Source organism: Manduca sexta, chromosome 17, assembly GCF_014839805.1.
Source record: "Manduca sexta isolate Smith_Timp_Sample1 chromosome 17, JHU_Msex_v1.0, whole genome shotgun sequence".
NCBI classification, from domain to species: domain Eukaryota; kingdom Metazoa; phylum Arthropoda; class Insecta; order Lepidoptera; family Sphingidae; genus Manduca; species Manduca sexta.
In genome coordinates this window covers 7,306,417-7,327,150 of record NC_051131.1, presented here as the reverse complement: position 1 = coordinate 7,327,150, position 20,734 = coordinate 7,306,417, and the positions used below count along the sequence as shown (strand labels likewise).

The 20,734-nt window shown below is 33.7% G+C and overlaps 1 protein-coding gene across 1 annotated transcript; it reads right to left on the bottom strand.

The window, feature by feature from the left end:
* Nucleotides 1-3,210: 3,210 nt before the first annotated feature.
* Nucleotides 3,211-19,982, bottom strand: LOC115453884 (VPS35 endosomal protein sorting factor-like). Its single transcript, XM_030182609.2, is given in 21 exon segments — nucleotides 3,211-3,452; nucleotides 3,618-3,883; nucleotides 4,097-4,265; nucleotides 4,352-4,443; nucleotides 4,446-4,490; nucleotides 4,890-4,968; nucleotides 4,970-5,062; nucleotides 6,267-6,426; nucleotides 6,673-6,842; nucleotides 9,421-9,567; nucleotides 10,854-11,035; nucleotides 11,374-11,425; nucleotides 11,427-11,478; nucleotides 11,557-11,732; nucleotides 11,852-12,194; nucleotides 12,507-12,679; nucleotides 12,950-13,104; nucleotides 13,224-13,365; nucleotides 13,608-13,712; nucleotides 19,491-19,581; nucleotides 19,661-19,982. Coding segments are annotated over 21 exon segments (2,802 nt in total). The 5' UTR covers nucleotides 19,681-19,982; the 3' UTR covers nucleotides 3,211-3,362.
* Nucleotides 19,983-20,734: the final 752 nt, after the last annotated feature.

The window sequence follows — 20,734 nt, the reverse complement described above, 5'->3', positions numbered from 1 at the left end:
ACACTATTTATAAAACTACAAACGTCAAAAATGTGATAATGTTGCCAGGTAAAATAAAGGATTAGTTCCATTTCTACACTTTTTGCCAAGCTATAAGGCTACTAATTTATTTATTCCTTAATTTTCGCTTGACCCATTACAAATATGCACCAACAATGATGCGATACGAGAGATTACGTTAAATTTTTCGAGACCTTTGAAATATGTTTTCTGCATTAGTACCATCTAGTGGTCTATATAAAGGATACTTTCGATATGTGTGCGTGCGTATATGTACACGAAATACCGATCTTTCGCTGCTTCAATAGCAAACAGTACTATTCTCAGATATTCGTTATGATGAAGCAAAATAAATATATAGATAAATTGTAGCATAGTATATACCTCTAGCATATAAGCAAAAATAGAAACAAAGAAAAGTATTTGGACGTAATTATAAAAATGTGACTTTTTGTGACTTCAATGCCAACTAGCGAATGAAATTGCGGCGGAGCCATGAACGGATCCATAAGCAGTAATCCATTGCAACGTCATCAGAACGTGTGTTTATAAGGTTCGTACAGCTACTTTTTTTGTACTCTCATTAATATAAAATACCAAGGGACCATTAGGGAACAAAAGAACATCTGCCTGCTATTATTATTATTATTTCTCACCTCTCGTATTGTAAGAATAGCTGATAATATTGTGTTGAAGTTGTCGTTTAACATATCTTTTCGTTGTGCTACATATTTCTGTACGTGCGGATGTATTTTATTCTCTGTTTTTAATTGTGAAGACGATTTCGAATGATTTTAGACACGATTTTAACTTTAATTTGAAAACTACTTTTTTATTAGTATTTTTGACTTTTTAAAAGTCTTTTTAAACTACTTTTTTTTTAAGTTTTTAAACTACTTTTAATAGCATTTTGACTTTAAAGTCTTTCAAAGCACAGCACAACTAAAAGATATAAGTTGAACGATTAACTTCAACACAATATTATCAGCTATTCTTACAATAAGTGATTGATTTTAGAAATAATAATAATAATAGCAGGCAGATGTTCTTTTGTTCCCTAATAGTCCTTGGGTATTTGGGTATTAATGAAATTCTAAAAGTATTAAGGCAATATCAACCACGTTCTGATGGCCGATACAATGGACACTAACTTGAAATTCTTAACATTTTCGCTTATAACTTTTTATTTATAGTTCTACGACAAAAAGTTACTGGACCAAAGTTGTAAGAATTTAATTTGCAACAAAAATGTTTATACATTTTTTTGTCAGATAAATAGTTTAAGAGATACATCGTAAAAACCATTTCAACCCTTATTTTCAAGATGGCGGCCGTAGGACAAGGGGTGGCGACCTACAAACTTGGATTAGCTTTTAGACTGACCCCTCTACTACTTCAAACAAATAAAATTGCGTCTCTAAAAACGCTGTAACCCCAAATGTAACTTTTCTATGGACTAAAAGAGTATAGAGGATGACGAATATGGTCACGTGACATGCGGCACTTTGAATGCATAAAATGCCGTCGACTCCGCCCCTTACAATAGTGATATATTAGTACCACAAACTTTGTATCGATATCGAAAAATGAAAAGAGAGATAAATAAGCCCAAAAAGATCAAATACAAAGGGGTTAGGTTCTACCATACTATAAATATTAGACAAACTGTAACTGATTTATAAGTAACAATTTTTAAAGAAAAGTACCTGTTGTGACAAACGTCCAGTTGTGATTAATTCATTTTGTACATTTGCATGTTGCACTATTCCTTGCTAAAAATATAAGTTACAGATTACGATATTTAATACATGATAAATTGAATGAGATAGCGTAGCCAGAAATTATTTGGTTGGTATTATTTTATAATAAGTTATTATGCTCTTTGATGGAGAAACATAACTATGTCTCAGCAAAACTAAAATCAATGAGCGTAAAGATGGTGGTTAAGATAATCAATTATAATAATTATTTGCAATAACAACAATATGATTATATATCTATTTCCGTGCATGCAAAGGCATTGCTTGAAATATTAGACCGCAATTGTAAAAATATATTTTGTTTCATTGGTTACGCAAAAACAATTCTATTATTATTCATAGCAATATATTACAGTAATATTACTATTAGGTGAAGTATAATAATCATTACTATTTTTCTTACCGGGAATATTGTTGCGGAAACAGTTACCTTTACTAGCGGTATTTTTAACGTGTGGTTTATGCAATTCTTCTCAAAAAGTAAAGAACGAATATATGTATTTGGTGTAGGATTCTAATCACGTCGCCCAATATTCTCAATCCATTTAACACTGGTTTTTAAATTTTATGGTAATCTAAAAAATATTCTAATTTCACTTAGTTTGTCGTTCTGGATAATACAATATTGATGTGTGCTCTAACATTCTTTCAAAGATAAAACCGTAACTGATAGACGGACGTCTGTTGAAATATCGATATCAATAATTTCCAAACAAATCCACCCATCCTTAAGCTCGTGTTTAAACAAACATAATTATTTTAATTTTTATATAACACGTCTAAAAGGGTCCAAAGCTTAACAAACCCGTCCCAGTGTGTTGAAGTGAACGAAATATTGCCATATTCGAAGAAAACAGTTATTTTTGTCCTTTTTGTTGTGTGCCAAATAAGCTTTGAGTAAAAGAGATAGACATATATATTTACAATTCTGCGTCGATTTCCTAACATAAATATAACTTATTCATATAGCTAACTTTTGAGGGTTGGCCTCTTTATTATTTAGTCATTGGTTTCTCAGCTTTGTTTATCTGACGGCTTGCTGTTTGTTCAGCTTTGTTTATCTGCTAGCCAATTAGATTCAGGTTATATCTCAATATTAGCCAATCACAACGGCCCTATGTCTACACACTGCGAAGGCTGCCATGCCGTCAGCACTGAGAAAGAGACTTGTTATCACTGCAATACTCCGTCCTTAGATAAATAACGTCTATGAATAAGAGGAGACATTCTTAATGAAACTTATCTATATAAAGTTTACAGTTGCTAAAGTTATATAATGTAACACTGTAGTGATATAGGGTGAATTTTGAGATAGGGAGTAAGGTCCGCATGGATTCGCATTTATTAACGAATATAAGGTGATCTTTTTGGAATTTCGAACCTTAAAAGTACTCAAACCTCTAATAGTTCTATGGAGTCTTTGACATTTATAATCAACATGAAGAACTGATCAAAATACACTATATAGATTTATGTACAAAATATTCTTAGTTCTAAGAATTTGATAAGCGTTCTGCCTTGTCACTGGGAATCAATAGATGACGCGTGCATTTATGCCTTGCCTACTGTGCCCGTACTCATGAAGGTTTTTTGTCATACGTTTTATGACGTTGCCACGGCATTGTCTAGCTTCTTGAATAATTGAGCGCTGATCAAATTACCGTCATTTTCTAACACGGTTAGAAGAGATTTCTGAAATAGAACATAAATATTATTTTAATTAATTTATCAGCGTTCCAAAATATTTTACAATTTACTTGGATCAAGTTAACACTAAATGAAATAAACATTAATGTATAAAATAAAATATCAAAAAACGAAGTAGGAATGAAATAAAATGTAAACAGTGGTACATACGGCAAATATACTGTTTGTATCTTGCAATTTGAGCCCCAACATCCATAGGTTAACAGCCAAGTTGTACATAGACTTATCTTGTAAATCACCACGCCTTATAACCCGCCAAAATAGCTCCAAAGCCAAATTATACTGTCTATTCTGGTCTTTGCTATCGCCGCGGACATGCAACACAACCAACAGTTCTTGACAAATTTTCGTTGCGTATTTCTCCATGGTTTCTATAAATTTCGCTTCGGAAGCGTATAATTTGTCATTAGAGAGCACTGCGAGAAAAAAAAACACTAATACAAATCCGACAAATGAATATTTAGTATAACACTACTACCTAGCAGGAAAGAATGCTATGGATATGAATTATATATATTTTGTCTCATTGTTAGTATACTGAACAATCAGTTATATTTAGTTAGTGATTTTGATATTACATTGCGATATAAAACGCATGTCTCAGTTAAAATATGGAAAATAAATCAAACCTGAATCTATGTGATAAGAATAATTTTCCTGTGTCAACTCGCACAGGAGATCCAAAGTACGCAAAAGCACGCCATAATACAAAGGCTCTGTTTTGCGCCAGTGTATCCTTTCCATAGTTCTTATAAAACCGTTTAGGATGTAAGCCTTGCAATTACTCTCCACATTATCCTTAAACAATAACACGTTAGACAAGTTTCGTACAAGATCCCTGTTTCTAAAAGACTAAAAATTACCAAGTGAAGACGATAACTCACTGGGAATACCAATAAAGTTGACAAGAAATCACTCAAAATGCCTGCGACCCTAAGGTTAGTTGGTTTTTTCTGGGCATCCTCTAATATGTACTCGGAATATCAGGTATTAGTCCGATGAGTGCCTTAAAATTTGCTTCAGCTGAAATATCAAATTCATTTAAACACATTCTCGTTCTAAAATATTTTAATTTTATTTTTAACTAGCGTAGTAGCGACCCCCGCGGTTCCGTCCCGGTAGCAAAGCACATATTATGTCTACATTAATTTTCTATCGTAGTGTTTATCTCAGCTCAATTCATCGCTCAGTTTATATAGCAATAGTGGGCAACCGCAGAGGGGAGGCACGTTCGTGTGAGAGGTTTATTTTGTCACACGAGGTTGTATTTTACGATAACTCCTAAGATATTCAATTGAATTGTATGGTATAAAACACAATTATAATATTGTGCATAAAATACTTAATGTAACATATTTAACTTACTAAGGATTATCATGTCCGTCTAAATAGATTTCATATAAAATATACGATTTAGTTTACCTTGTCCAATACAATTGTTGAGAAGTGCTACCTGTCCGGAAAGTAAGTACAAATGTGCCTTCGTAAGTGTGCAATGCAGTGGAAGGAACTGTAATGAAACAGTACGCAGCGCATGCCCGTTGTAACCATTTGCCGTTCGAATCATTGGCGCGAGCCGCTAATGTGTTCACGGCCTACAATATAAAATAGTATTAGAACAATGACTCAACTGACCCGCAAAAACTAATTTGAATGCTCCACAATAATTTATGTTAGAAAATACTATATAAGCTGTTGCTGGGCTTCATAGTTACGCTTTAACCTTCAAGGACCAAAGGGAGACTACAAAAATCGCTGTGTTAATTAAGTGTGCCACCCACAACTAAATACTGTATTATGTTATACATACATAGTATCACGAATCTATCCCATATGTGTAGGCAGAGACTATGGATTGCCACTTTACACGATTCTGGCGTTCTTCTCTCGCTTCCTCCACTTTCATCAATCTTTTAATGCATTTCCTCCGCTTTTGAGGGTACTTTTGACCAGGCCTCTACTAAGAATGTCAGATATCTGACATTAGGTTATTATCTGACTGTTCGGTGCGGTCGACCCCTACCAGCTTATCCATTAACATTCGCCTTACTATATATCCTCTTTGTCAATCTCTTATCATCCATCCCCTCCAAATGCCCAAAACCAACATAGCATACCCTTCTCAATTTTGATAACTACATCCTCTGTCACTCAACACATGTCCATCACTTTAGTATTCCGCACTTTATCAATTATAGTCGCCTTACACAGGCTATTTAACGCTCTCTGTTCCACTGCTTTAATTTTTTCTTTCATGCTTTTTCTGCCATAGCCAACTTTCACTAACATACATCAGAGTGGGCAATAACACTCCTCTATAGACAGCAATAGCAGTGATAGCCTAGTTCGGTGTGGAACGGACTGCAGAGACGAATGTCCGCAGGTTCAAATACCAAGGGCACACACCTCTGACTTTTCTAAAATCATGTATGTATTCTTTGTGAATTTATCGTTCGCTTCAACGGTGAAGGAAAACATCGTGAGGAAACCTGCATTATTATAATACAGGGCTGATATTATTATTATAGACAGCTAGTCGTGCCCTTTAGGACACCTTGCGGCTACCCATAAAAGTTGCAACCCCACTCACCACTATCATATCTACCATCACTTGTAAAAACCCAACCCAGATTATATACACTCTTACTCACTGTAGCCTGTCATTACCGATTATAATATTGCAATCTTTTATGCTGTCGTCCCTTTCTAACACCTCAACTTTCTTTATTATTTTATGCTACATTGAAATGAAGTTCTATGAAGTCAAGAACTATTAGTTACAAAATATCGTTAACTCACGTGCACCAATGTTATGAGCACACCATCCAGCTTAATGAAAGAAGATCTGCATTCTACGTAAAAGTTCAACTGTTGTTCTAAGTCTTGGTAAGTCACCGCTTGTACGAATTTGTTGATCAGCTCGCTGCACAGTTTATTCTCATCCTCTACTGTGACTGCACTGTGATAAATATTTCCAATAGGTATTAATTGTCGCATACATAAAATAAAGCAGTGTGCTAAAGTCGAGGGAAATCAATTGTTTGATTAGCAGGTAATTGATTTCGCTCGGTATTAGATAATATTGCATATAACACTATGATCATTGTCTAAGCCAAAAGTGTAATAATGCGCCCACCCAAAAGCCTATGAGCGCTAATGGCTAGAGGCAATAAGTCCACTTGATTAAAATATTTTCCAAACTTACGTGATAGAGTCGTGTAATATACAGCACAATCGCAATAGGCAGGCGATCACAATGTGATCCTCGATATGGACCGAGGTGTGTCTTGTAAAGTAGATAGACAGGACTGTTTTAGCCAACAAGGTACGAGCGTTGGCTGATTGAACCAATTCTACTAACGGCATGAATGCATCCTGTCGAGAGAATTGTTGTTAATAACAATTTTGTTTTATTAACATTAGATGATTCTCGCGGCTTCATTCGCGTGGCAGACATTAACCGAAATAAAAGTACCACTGTATACTTTTTCAGGATCAAAGGTACCTCATGTGCCAAATTTCATCCAATTCCGTTCAGCGGCTACTTCTAAATTTCCTAATATCTTATGTTGCCTCAGAAATCTGAACTCTGCAGTCCATTATAAGAGAGTACGTCACTTCATTATGTTGTTTTCGCTAGGTGTTGCCTCTTTCCGTATTTTACGCCACACAAAGGGCACATTGTTTGTGAAAACGGATGTTAACTTTAGTACAAACTCAACGCAGAGTTAACATTGGCAAAGGGTGTGATTTCTTAGAGTTACTTGAAACATTAGGATCATATTATAAAGTATTTAAAATATTTGGTAATATAATTAAGGTAAATAGAACGCTGTTTCATATCTTCCACTGTACGTTTTACAATGTAGTTTTAAGTCTAGACAACAAGTCCAAAAAGATGTTAATTCTTATCATGCTCATAAAAATAATACAAATTTTAAACTCGTGTATTCCTTTACAAACAATTTCTTAACAAACGAAGTTAAAACAAGATTCCAGCATTACTTAATGTAATTTTTACTTAAGACAATGGAACAAATTTATATTGTCTTAGCGGTGCAGCGCTACTGCAACGCCCTGTACTGTACTCCTGTACTGTAACGCCCGCGCAGTAGTTTATTTTTGGTGTTTAATAACAATGATAAATAATGGACATAAATTACCAGGAATTCAAACTTTATTATTGGAAATTTCTTCTTGTTACTAAATCTTCGAGATACATTATTCTAGAAGTCGTTCCGAATCGAATGAACCGCCGCTCACATTTTTAGGAGCTTTACCAAGAATTAACATTGGTTTGAACTTGTTAACTCGACTAAAAGGTATAGAAGAATTTTTTATTTTATGAACCAGAATGAGTTTTACCAATAGATAACCAATTCCTGTACATTTTTTTTCTATAAGCCAAACTTTCTGTCGAATGTAAATAAGCAATATATTAAACTAGCCACGTCTAATGATGTCTGTTTACGATAACTAACACTTTAAGATTGAGACGTTGATATCGCTTGATCATACAAGAGTGACATAGTTGTGAACTTTACTGCGGCGTGATATAGCGCGACCTTGAAGTCGGGAAGTCAGAACCATATCTTTCACCTAGGTGTTGTTATTATGAAAGAAACGTTTTAGCATTTTAATCAATGAGTGTGTCAATGTTTGGTCAACTCTTAAGCTGAAATTATGTTAGTAGTAGTTGTCGCAAGTATTGAGTAGGTACTGTCACCGATTCGAGGCTTGTGGTTATTGTCCTACGAATCTATACTATTATATAATGCTGAAGAGTTTGTTTGTTTGTTTGAAAGCGCTAATCTCAGGAACTACCAGTCCAAACTGAAAAATTCTTTTTGCGTTGGATAGCCCTTTGTTCGTGGAGTGCTATAGGCTATATATCATCACGCTATACCCAATAGGAGCGGAGCAGTAATGGCTAATCTCAGGAACTATCGGTCCAAACTGAAAAATTATTTTTGCGTTGGATAGCCCTTTGTTCGTGGAGTGTTATAGGTTATATATCATCACGCTATACCCAATAGGAGCGGAGCAGTAATGGCTAATCTCAGGAACTACCGGTCCAAACTGAAAAATTCTTTTTGCGTTGGATAGCCCTTTGTTCGTAGAGTGCTATATGCTATATATCATCACGCTATACCTAATAGGAGCGGAGCAGTAATGGCTAATCTCAGGAACTACCGATTCGAACTGAAAAATTCTTTTTGCGTTGGACAGCCCTTTGTTCGTAGAGTGCTATATGCTATATATCATCACGCTATACCTAATAGGAGCGGAGCAGTAATGGCTAATCTCAGGAACTACCGATTCGAACTGAAAAAATCTTTGTGTGTTCAATAGCCCTTTGTTCGTAGAGTGCTATATGCTATATATCATCACGCTATACCTAATAGGAGCGGAGCAGTAATGGCTAATCTCAGGAACTACCGATTCGAACTGAAAAAATCTTTTTGTGTTGAATAGCCCTTTATTTGTGGAGTACTATAGGCTGTATATCATCACGCTATGACCAATAGGAGCGGAGCAGTAATGAAACATGTTGCAAAAACGGGGACAATTTATTAGTTTTGAGAGCTTCCGTTGCGTGCGCTGCGTAAACGGTTAGAGTTATGCAACAATGATGTATGACGGGATTGTTCCTCTTAAAAGTTCTAAAAATATATTATAAAACAAAGTCCTCCACTGCATCTGTCTGCCTGAACGTGTTAAACTCAAAACTACCCAACGTATTAAGATGAAATTTGGTATGGAGACAGTTTGAGACCCTGGGAAGAACATAGGCTCCCGGAAACTACTACTTTTATAACGGAAAACTTTAGCCTGAAAAACTTTATAACGCGGGCGGAGCCGCGGGCAAAAGCTAGTAATATATATTTCTTCCTTTCCGAAACTGGCAAAATCAAGATAATCCAAATAAATTTACGATAACAATACCACCCACCATCAAAAACAATTCCTCCACATCTGGAATAGACTTTAACATCCTTTTGATGACAATCTGAAACTGCCCCGAGAATTCGTCGGCCGGTGTGCCACACTTTATCATGTACCGAATTGTTCCTCGCAAGATTATGTTCACATATTGCGTCTGAAACAACGAAATCACAATGAATATCTGCATATTAATTTCAGCATCAAATAGCTATCAACTAGCTAGGAATCATTGGTGATGTTTATCAGTACGCATAATACGGCTAAATATACATAACTAAAATAATTTTGTGAGTAACGTAAATTTATGAAATGAAAAGTAAACAAGGGACTTGATTTTAAAGGCCTGTTTCATAAGTTTTAAGTAAATTTTATTTAACAGTTATCGAATTAATATGTTTATAGTATTCATTCTGGAGTAAAAATGATGTGCCTTTTGTATTTGGGCGGTTTATACATTTATGGACGAGTACCATTTACTTGGAAGTTAAGAAACAGGCCCTTAATTAGCCAACGATAATTTTTTTGTTTATTTTATTGCTTTGAATGATGAGACGAGCTTGCCGTTCGCCTAATGGTAAGCGATACGACCGCCCATAAACAGCAGAAACACCATCTAACACCTTGAATTACAAAGTATTGTTTGGTATTCCACTGCGCTCGCCATCCTGAGACATGAGATGTTAAGTCATATTATGTCCAGCAGGTACACTAGCTATAATGCCCTTCAAACCGGAACACAAAAGTGACTACACTGCTGCTTGGCGGTAGAAATAGTCATTGCGGTGGTACCTACACAGGCGGACTCGCACATATGAGAGACAATAGAATATAAATCGTCTCATATATCGCTATTTTCAATGAACGATCCCTATCGCTTTTTACGACATATCTCAAGCATAAACCAATCAGAACAAAGTTATTCTTGACATGGATCTTTTTTTTATTCCTTTAATAACGAGAAGACCTTACCGTTCGCCTAATGGTAAGCAATACGACCGCCCATAAACAGTAGAAACAAAATCCAACACCACGAATTACAAAGTGTTGTTTAGTATTCCACTGCGCTCGCCATCCTAAGACATGAGATGTTAAGTCTTATTATGTCGTCCAGTAGAGACATTCATTCAGTGGTTCATTCTAAGCATCGGGTTGAAAGCTGAGATTTGGATCGTTTATTGAAAGCGGCTTTTAATTGAAAAATAAAATCCGAAACGAAATTTTATAAATTTGAGTTGGAGTAATTCTTATTAAAAAATATATAAATCATGAATAATTTCACAACGCCATACATTGTCTATTAACAGAAGGACAGAAAAGGCACGAACCGGTGCCCGAGTATAACGCAATTGTTGACTCGAAAAGGAACCCTAGCTGGATTATTAGCAAAATAAACGCTAGATATTAATTTTACAGACATTAATAACTTAATATACAACTTACCGATAAATGTGTACACGCAAACTGCAGCCAGGGGCCTAACACTAGTAAAAAGTTAACAGTTGGTCTAATATTGTTCGCAATTTTCCACCACGATTGGATTAAAGCTTCCGAGGCTACTTGACGGTAATTCTCTGTCGTACATAAGTGTTCTCCCAGAGTCATTAAAAGTTCAGTCAACATTACTGCAACAATACAGACAATTGGTAGATGACAAACTAATACACACATTAAGGCAAACTGATTTAATAAGAGGAAGCTGAGCGATAAATCTAAGCCCACTGCACCTGATGGTAGGTAGAGGAAGGTTCAGATAATGTCGATTGACAAGAAATTATTACCCTTCTTTACACATTTCGTATGATGGTTGCTATCCGGGCCGATACACATATTGTATTAACACCAGCAGTGGGTAGATGGGAATTGATCTAAATAATAATTTACCGCTGCATTTAATTAATGTTAAATGCTGATATGCAAACACTGTTACTGTTATGTAAGAATAATAAATATAAATAATTACCCATTTTATCAGCGGAGTTTTGAATGAGTTGTAATATTTGCGATGATTTCTTTTATAACGTCTGGGGCGTCGAATGCAGAAAGGATACAACAAAGGAAGAGATCACTGCAACAATATTTTTACAATAATAAATCTGCATGTAATAATTGATGTATACTTACAACAAACATATTTAGTACATACTTGTTCGGAATTTGTTCACAAGTTTGCAGGAATTCTTCTAAAAGTGCGTGCCTGGAGTCATTCAAGATCAAAGTGCCATACAATAACCAATCCACTGCCGGCACATAGAGACTCAAATATTTGTCGGTTGTTATAAGTTGCGATTCATATTTCTTTCTCATTGTGACATTAAAGATCTGAAACACATGATTAAATATCTGAAATACCAATTTTTGTATCACTTGCCTAAATAACATAATTAACAATTTAACAAGTGTTGCTCTATGCGTTTATTAAACATTATATAATGACTCACCTGCTGATATTCTTCAAGAAATTCTTTGAGATTATTGTAGAAGAACTGAGCACTGTCATTTCCTAATAATTTAGAAGCGACTTTACACAAATAAACTCTCAAGTAAGCCGCGACTAGAGGATTACCGATCCCTCTGATCATATTTGTGATTCTAGCAACGGCAGGTTTTATTTCATCTTTTGATATGAAAATGTAGCATTTTAGTAGTGACATTTCCATGTACAGACGTGGCAATAATTCTCTTATGGATGCCATTTTGTACATCCAGTTTTGGCATGTCTCCTTTGCAGATTCGGGAACTTCATTTGGAACAATGTCATCAATGGTTTTATTGGTTTTAGATCTGTAACGAAGCATAGTTTATCACGCGTCTGGAATAGGAAAGAAAGGGAAAAGGACATTGTTTTAGCTAATTACATGAATAACTCATGGATTAAGGCCATCGAAGGGCCTCAGCCGGCGGCAGCTAAATAGTCCCAAATTTAACTATTTAATAGATAAGGAGCTGTTTTGTTTGACAGGCGAGTAAAAAAAAGCTGCAAGATTCGCCCCCTCCCTCCCCAACGCTCTTCCTAAGGCTACGGCTGCTTCCATGGTATGGAAGTGTCTAATCATCTAATAATAAGGTTCATTATCAATGATGAATTGTACTCACCCAAAACTCTTAACTTTTAGTCTATCAAAAACAAGGTTCCCAAATGTATCCAATATATCAGTGATAAATATAAATTTGCTTGGATAAAACTGCATAACACTCACGTCTGATAACAGTTTTGAACACTGAATACCTATTTTGAATGCTTTTACTCTCTGTTCAGTATCCCATGCCTGAAATTTTTTTTCAAATATTTACTTGGTTGTTAATTTATCCTAAACAAAATTGTGTGCATATTTATCTAAACGTTGTGGTTACAATTTTTTTTTTCCATCTAGTATATTTTCGTGAATAAATTGCCAGTATTATCATTAATACTTGTTTACACTTAAAAGCTAATTGGATACTGCTCTATGTAGCATTGCATAGTTTATTCAAAACAATTTATACACAAAATATTTGCAAGATAAAGTTGACTTCGTACATAAAAACACTTAACATACCTTTTTAATTTCATCACTGAGCATGTTGATCTTGGTGACAAATTCTTGTTGGCTCAGGCCAATGGTCTTTCTGATAGAATCTTCATCGAAATCATCCAATTGTTCTAATCTGTGTTTTACTTTTTCATTTAGATTTGATACCTGTCTTATTAAAGCTGAAAAGGAACTAACTTAAAAGACGAACCAAAAATAATAACAGAAAAATAAATGTTTATTAATTTTGTCAGTGGATTTATATTATACAAGATACACATTAAATAATTTTAATATATACTTTGCTCTCCACCGGGCAAGAAACTACTGACTATAGTCAGTTTCTCTCCTGTTGTGTATTTATTGAGAATTCCTATTCGTCTTGAATTCCATGCTTTTGCAAAACTTTCAGTAGGTTTAACAACTGCAATGGGTTCCATATCCTAAAATATAATTATTACCCAATTAGGTACTGTTAAAATTCAAACTGGGACAAATGGTAAGCCTTATTTTGTCAAAACATAAATTCTTAGCATATGACTGTCAGAGATATATGTGATTATTAGATAAGGCAATTACTAATAAATATTGCACAACACCAGTCCATATGTTAAACAAGACTATCCTAGCTACACATATTTGTGGAGACTACTACTACTGCTGCAGTACTTATGTAAACACTTACATCCTCCAATTCCATTTGGCCAAACTTCAACAATGGATCAACTTCTTCAAAACCTCCACTCCATTTGTTAAAATAATCCATAAAATTTTTAGTAACACTCTCTTTCTGCAAGAAACAATTCAATAAATAACATTAACTTTTAGTAAGGTCAAGAAGTATTTATTTTACTAATTTTAATAAACAAACTAAACATGACATATAGTCCATTGAAATGTTACATTTTTTAGGCCTTACCTTGCGTTTTTTAGAGGACGCAATTTTATTTTTTTGAAATGTAGGGGGGGTCAATGTAAAGCTAAAGCCAAGTTTGTGGGGTCGCCACCCTTGTCCCATGGCTGCCATCTTGAAAATAGGGGTTGAAATGGTTTTTACGATGTATCTCTTAAACTATTTATCTGACTAAAAAAAATTGTAAACATTTTTTGTTGCACATTAAATTCTCTACAACTTTGGTCCAGTAACTTTTTGTCGTAGAACTATAAATAAAAAAGTTATAAGCGAAAATTTTAAGAAATTCAATGTTAAGCAATGTCCATTGTAACGTCATCAGAACGTGTGTTTATAAGGTTCATAATACTGTTTTTGTACTCTCATTACGTACAACACAAACCCGCGGTTGTCGGCTTGTACGCGAATTACTTGGATCCTGAATCGCTTTGGCACAGATGAAGCAAGTATTATGAACCTTCTAAACACACGTTCTGATGACGTGACAATGGACATTGCTTAACATTGAAGTTCTTAACATTTTCGCTTATAACTTTTTTATTTATAGATCCGCGACAAAAAGTTACTGGACCAAAGTTGTAGAGAATTTAATTTGCAACAAAAAATGTTTACAATTTTTTATTGTCAGATAAATAGTTTAAGAGATATATCGTACCCACAAACTGGGTTTTAGCTTTACACTGACCTACGCTTCAAAAAAATAAAATTGCGTGCTCTAAAAAACGCAACCCCAAATGTAACTTTTCAATGGACTAATATTAATCACTTGACATTGAAATTTGGAAATATAATCATTTTTGAAAAGAACAATCATTAAGTGGGTTATGCAGGGGCTGTAACATAATGAACTGTCCCACTGAAGCAAGTTGATAGAGGGTCTAAATGTGCATTGATTTAACAATCATATATTTATTTAGTTAGTATTTGGGAAACATAATATTTTGCCCAACATAAAATAGTTTAAAAGTTATTTTCACACTTAACTTTGTTAATAGCTAAATCTATACACATTAAGATCCTCTATTGCCCTGCTTCAGTTGGACAGTTTATCATGTTACACTACTATATATTATAAACGGTAAAATAAAATAAAATTTAAACATAAGAATATTTTTTTTTTTATTTACATTAAAGACTGTTTTATAAATTCTTGTAGCAAATAATTATGCTTTGAGTATTCTAATTTAATTGTAAACAAAATAAGTATGTCTTAAAAAATCCCAACTATTATGTTTACTGTAAGTATATAAAATAAAATAAAAAAATATATAAATAATACATATTTATCTGAAAACTGTGACCAATGATACTAAGATTCTAAACAAGATTACTAAATGCATATAAGGTGTTTGGGTAAGATCGGATACGAGGTAAGATCGTATAATGAAGAAATACCACGAACCCAGGGTTATTTTTTAGTTTAAGATACATGGGCGGCTACGCTGTTTCTTTTTGCCCCGCCCTATATACCACAGTTGATACTACGACCAAGAACAGGTGCGCTAGGTGCAGTGAAACAAAAAAGGTGGATTTTGCTCTCCTTGAAATTATTGAGACTTCTGTTTCATTTTGTGGACATTTCCATACTAGCTTAAGAAGCGTTATTAGAACGAAGTCCGAACTTACCCCGCGAATGCCAATCTTTTCTAAGCGTTTTAAATTTTTATACAAATATTATCACCTATTTTTAAGCTTACACAGAGAGAATTGGAAGATGATTACATTATCACATAGAATAGCATTAATAATAACCAGTTTTATGTATAAAATGCCGCTACCGCTTGAATTTTTTAGGAGAAAAAATAATTTTTTCCTGACTCCTCGCAACACACCGAAAAATCATCAGAAATTAGCCACACGCACCTTATATTATGTATGTCAGAAACACTGCCGACATAGGTATATGATGGTATTATGTACACTTAATAAAATGCACAATGTTATTTCAAATTTATTGGTTGTTCATTATGTTTCTTTTTTTTAACCTGTCTATATGTTTGTTAGCCCAGCTAACAAACATATAGTCAGGTCAGCTTAAGGAAGTGAAAGCTATACTTATATTTACAAAGCTAACTTGACAGCTAATCCATAAATAACATTGTAATCACCTGACAGTGAAACAAAAACTGAACCAGAGTAGTTTTGCTCTGTGGAGAGATGATCACTGATCTAAACTAAAACTGCAAGCACTGTTTGAAATCAAGAGGTCCTAACAATTTTATGTCTAAACACATTTTGCATGATTGTTATTTCAAAATACCCAACATTTATCCGGACACCCATATTGATATTGACAAAACATTCATCTTTTCAGCTGGGAATCGTCCACTGCTGGACATGAGCCTCCCCCATTGAGCACCACAGGGACCGGTTTTGGGCCGCCCTCATCCATCAGACTCTGGAGACCCTCACCAAACATTATATCCTCCATATAAATAAAAAGTGTCTAAATGATGTATTGGCTGGAATTAAAATCAATTTGGACATTAAGAGTTATTTTAGTAGACCACCGACCATTCATATACTTACTAATCAATATAATCCTGAAACACAAATGGTGTTCAAACTCTTCTCAATATTAAATATTAATACATATGATTTAGATATTAGTCATATTATGATGATGTTACTTATATATATATATTATGCCAATTATTATTTTCTAAATTACCAATGGCCAGATATTATCATGATGTGCTGCTAAGTATTCTTTCTCTTCCGCTAGTTAAGTTGGCGGTTTTACTAGTTAGAATACTCGTTTCTGTTGAGGTTTGCATAGACAAATACAAAGCCTTTTTTATAATGTAATGTAAGCTGGCCGCGTAATAGTATGTATCTTTTTGAATTATTGTATTTGGAATAAAATAACAATGTACTGCTACTAAGCAATGTGTGCTAGTCTAATACGGTTGTCTAACATGTTAACTCTATTAAAAATATAAGTTCCTATTCGACGGAAAACCTTGTTTATTTTTCACACTTACTCTGCAGGGGCGACTCGAAGCCCAAGAGTTTCTACATAGAGCAATATACCGAGGGTATAGTGCTAAATAAGTGCCCAATAAGTGTCAAAAAATCAAAAATCGTTTTATTGGTCTATCTTAAAGAGTTCTTGACGCTCTTTCCATTGGTCTAATCCAATAAGCGGAATTCATAGTATAAAGCGAATTAAGTACTTCATGTAATAACCCAATAAAGTGGCCACCTTGCGCCATTACTAATAAGCTAAAACACTATAAAGTGAGTTAACTAGATATATCATATTTTTTAGTTTACGCTTAAAGCAGTTATAACCCTTTATTGGTTTTGAGTGTCCAATGATTTCCACGCAAACTACCAACAACATAAAGGTAAAATCCATTATTTAGTATTTAACGGGATTTAGCTTTAATTATCTGTATAAGAAAACAAACTAAACCAAAGGTTAAAACAAAATAAATATGTTTTTTTGGGTATTATTTTTCGATTTTATTTCAAAAGATATAAGTTATGTTGAGTTATATGGTATTTGTTTACTTTGTTAACTAACTTTCTTCAAATTATGTTTGGGGAAGAACCCAATAAATCAAATTCCTAGGGCTATTGTGGACAGTTTGTGACGAGCATCACACGTAGCCAGCGAGTTTTGTTTTAATTAATCTCAATTTAGTGCTAATTATTTGTGTTAAGTTCTACGATGGGTGATCGAGGAAGGAAATTTGTACAACTAGGTTGTATTAAAACGCGTAAATTTTATTTTATGAGTACTTTTTCGTATATACCAAGTTACTCAGCTATAATTGCTCTATCCATGAACAAAATATCCAAATCTTTACATTGTCATTACATATTAAAATTTAAATCATATTTAAATTACAAAAAACTTCCAATGATAACGATCGCACACTTAGCAAGAAATACGTTTTGATAAAGAACAATAAACATATCCTAGTCTTCCCCATCTTTTTTAAAGCGACCTTAGATGTTAGTGTAGATATTATCACTGATGCTGTAGATAAAGCAGATTTGTTCAGAGTTTTTAATAGTGACGATCAATGCGGCAACAAAGAACCACCTAAGAAAACAAGCTCTGAAAATGTTGCATTTGAACAACATCTAGCATCATTTCCTGTAGCGGAGTCCCATTACTATTACATATTAAATATGTTACGAAACTTAAATGCTGAACCTACTACTTAGCTTAATAAAAATGTAACATTTGATCAAAATACGAAAAATCCGACTCGAAAAAAAAAATTATAAGAAGTTTAAAAATCATTTAAAACGAAAAAAAATTTGTTAAGCAGATACAGATACAGATAAAATTGTGCTAATATCGAAGACTCATTTATCTCTATCGTATGGATTTGCAAGCGGTGTTGCAGATACCAAATGGAGGAGAAAAAGGTATATCGTAGGTATACTACATGAGAAAATTATTATCATACAATTTTACGATATATTAATCAAATTACCAAATAAAGCCTCTGTTGGAGTAAATTAAATGGTAAAAAAGGGAGTTTTAAAATAGGTTCACCCCTCTATTTGTTTTAATTGACAGTTACCCCAATCTATCAAAGAAATTAGTGTTTTTTCTGATACCTTTAATGGACCAAACAAGATCCAGTACATTTCAACACCTCTGCACTGGACTGTTAAAAAATCGGTCATTTAAATACAATTGAACAGAAATTCTTAGAGGGCAGCCACACTCATATGGAGGTGGACTCCATACATGCTGCTATTGATGCAACATCAAAAAATAAAACAATAAGCAGCGAGAGTGGAAGAACAGTTTTACAGAAACTAGAAAGAAGAGGACCAAGACAATTATGAAAAAAGAAGGAAAAGAAACAAATTAAATCAAATGTTATAAAGTGAAAGAATTCAAATATAATGAAATGTTAGAATTAAAGGAACAGGCCTGCAATAATAAGATACAAAAATATAGAGAACATGAAAGAAACAGGAAACTTGCTAAAAATAAAATGCATTAAATAATATGTTACAGGAGACTTAAATATATATTTTGATTTCCATATGTCCGAGAATTTTCATTACATAGATGTGTGTGAAATGAATTAAATACACCTAAAATAAATAAATAAAACCAGAATTAAAAGACAGTCTAATCTGCCTCCAGTTGATGTTCAATTACCAGATGAAATAGAGCACCTATAATTCATTAAATTACCCATCAGCCTTGCTGAAAACAAAAACCTGATGAATATGTGAGAGAAACACATTATACCCGGGAAACTCCAAGTGTGGATACATGATATGAAGACCTACACCAAACTGCCAACCTCAGTTAGTGATGAAGAGTGATTTATCCTCTTATTTTATGACTTTCATTCAGTAAACTAATTGGTAAATTACAATAAATGTTTCATTTTTATTGGGGTAAAATCCAATAAGTCGGCACCCTTTGTATTAACTTATATTATTTTACGATAAAATGGACTACCCCAGATTCTCAAAAATATTTTATTACACTAATTAAATATATAGAATTTTAGCACAACATACTCATTATAACAATACTATTTGAATTTCATATATGTTGGTGCTTAAAACTTAAACATTGAATATCTCGAAAGTAACAATTTCATACTTATTGGCTTTTAGCACTATACCCTCGATACATTAGAATTGATAAAAAATCAACAAACTTACAAATAGAATGGGGTCAGTTTTTAAGGGATGATTAGACACTTCAAAACTGGGACACTGGTTCATTAAGCGCTTTTGTTTCTTTAAACATTTCCTGAAACAAAAACGTATTTGTTTATTTCAAAATGGAATAAAAACAATAACCATTCAACCACTATCTGGATTCATCCAACCATTCAAAATACGCCGGCATCCTGGTATTTCTTCTTAACTATATACAATCAAATAGTTGTATTCAGCAAGTAGTGACTTTTCATATAATAAAATAATCCAAATTTTTTAGATTGTGTATCATAAAACAATACTTTACAAAGATAAATTTATATCTAGGTAATGTCAATCAGATGTCAAATGTCAATACAAAATTGATCTGGGGGCTTAGACGAAAGCCAAGCGTGACGTTAAGCGTACTCGCTAACGCCTAATCGTCAAATGCTAACGCTTAAACGTCAACGTGACTAAATCGGTAGACAAAGTACACATTGTACGTTAGCCGCCCATTCCGCAGGTTTACACGCTTAGTCGCGTCGAATTCTATTAGTTTATGGTATAGCGTGAGAGATTGTCAAATGCAATCATCCATCTTTGTAGTTTGCATTAATTTCGGCGCGAGATTGCCAGATTTGGAATCTCGAGTACCTATATGCAAGCTATGCAAAATGTGGTTTTGTGGTTTAAAGCTGTACTTTTATGAATATTGTTGTATACCTAAATATAAATAATAAAATAATAACAAATAAATTGAAAATATAAGCATAACAAAATTGTTACACTCTGTAGGTGGAAATGGTATTTTTTTGTTGTTGTTTTGTAATGCTTTCTTATAAATCATTTATGCACAGGTATTGTAATACTTTTTCAAATGAGGACTTTCTTTTTATTATTATTATGCATGGAAGATCATCACATAGACGTCTTCAACCAGACGAAAACATTCTTTACTTAATCGAAAACGATTGTTAAATTGCAATTCTTTCTAAATTACAATTTTCTTCATTTCGCAGCGATATATTCTTGTTCGTCTCTGACAATGATATTTCGTTATTAGCGGCCCACAATAGTTTTAAACTATGCATAATAATGTAAAAAAAAAAATATTTCACTAATTTTCCAGTAGATGAAAACCGTAGCGTGAGGTCTACAACTGTTGATAAATAAAACATGAATCGGTGACGCTAAATAGCAGTTTCAGTTGTCAAAAATTACACTTGTCTACCATTTGTATGTTTCAGTTCTCTATGGACTGT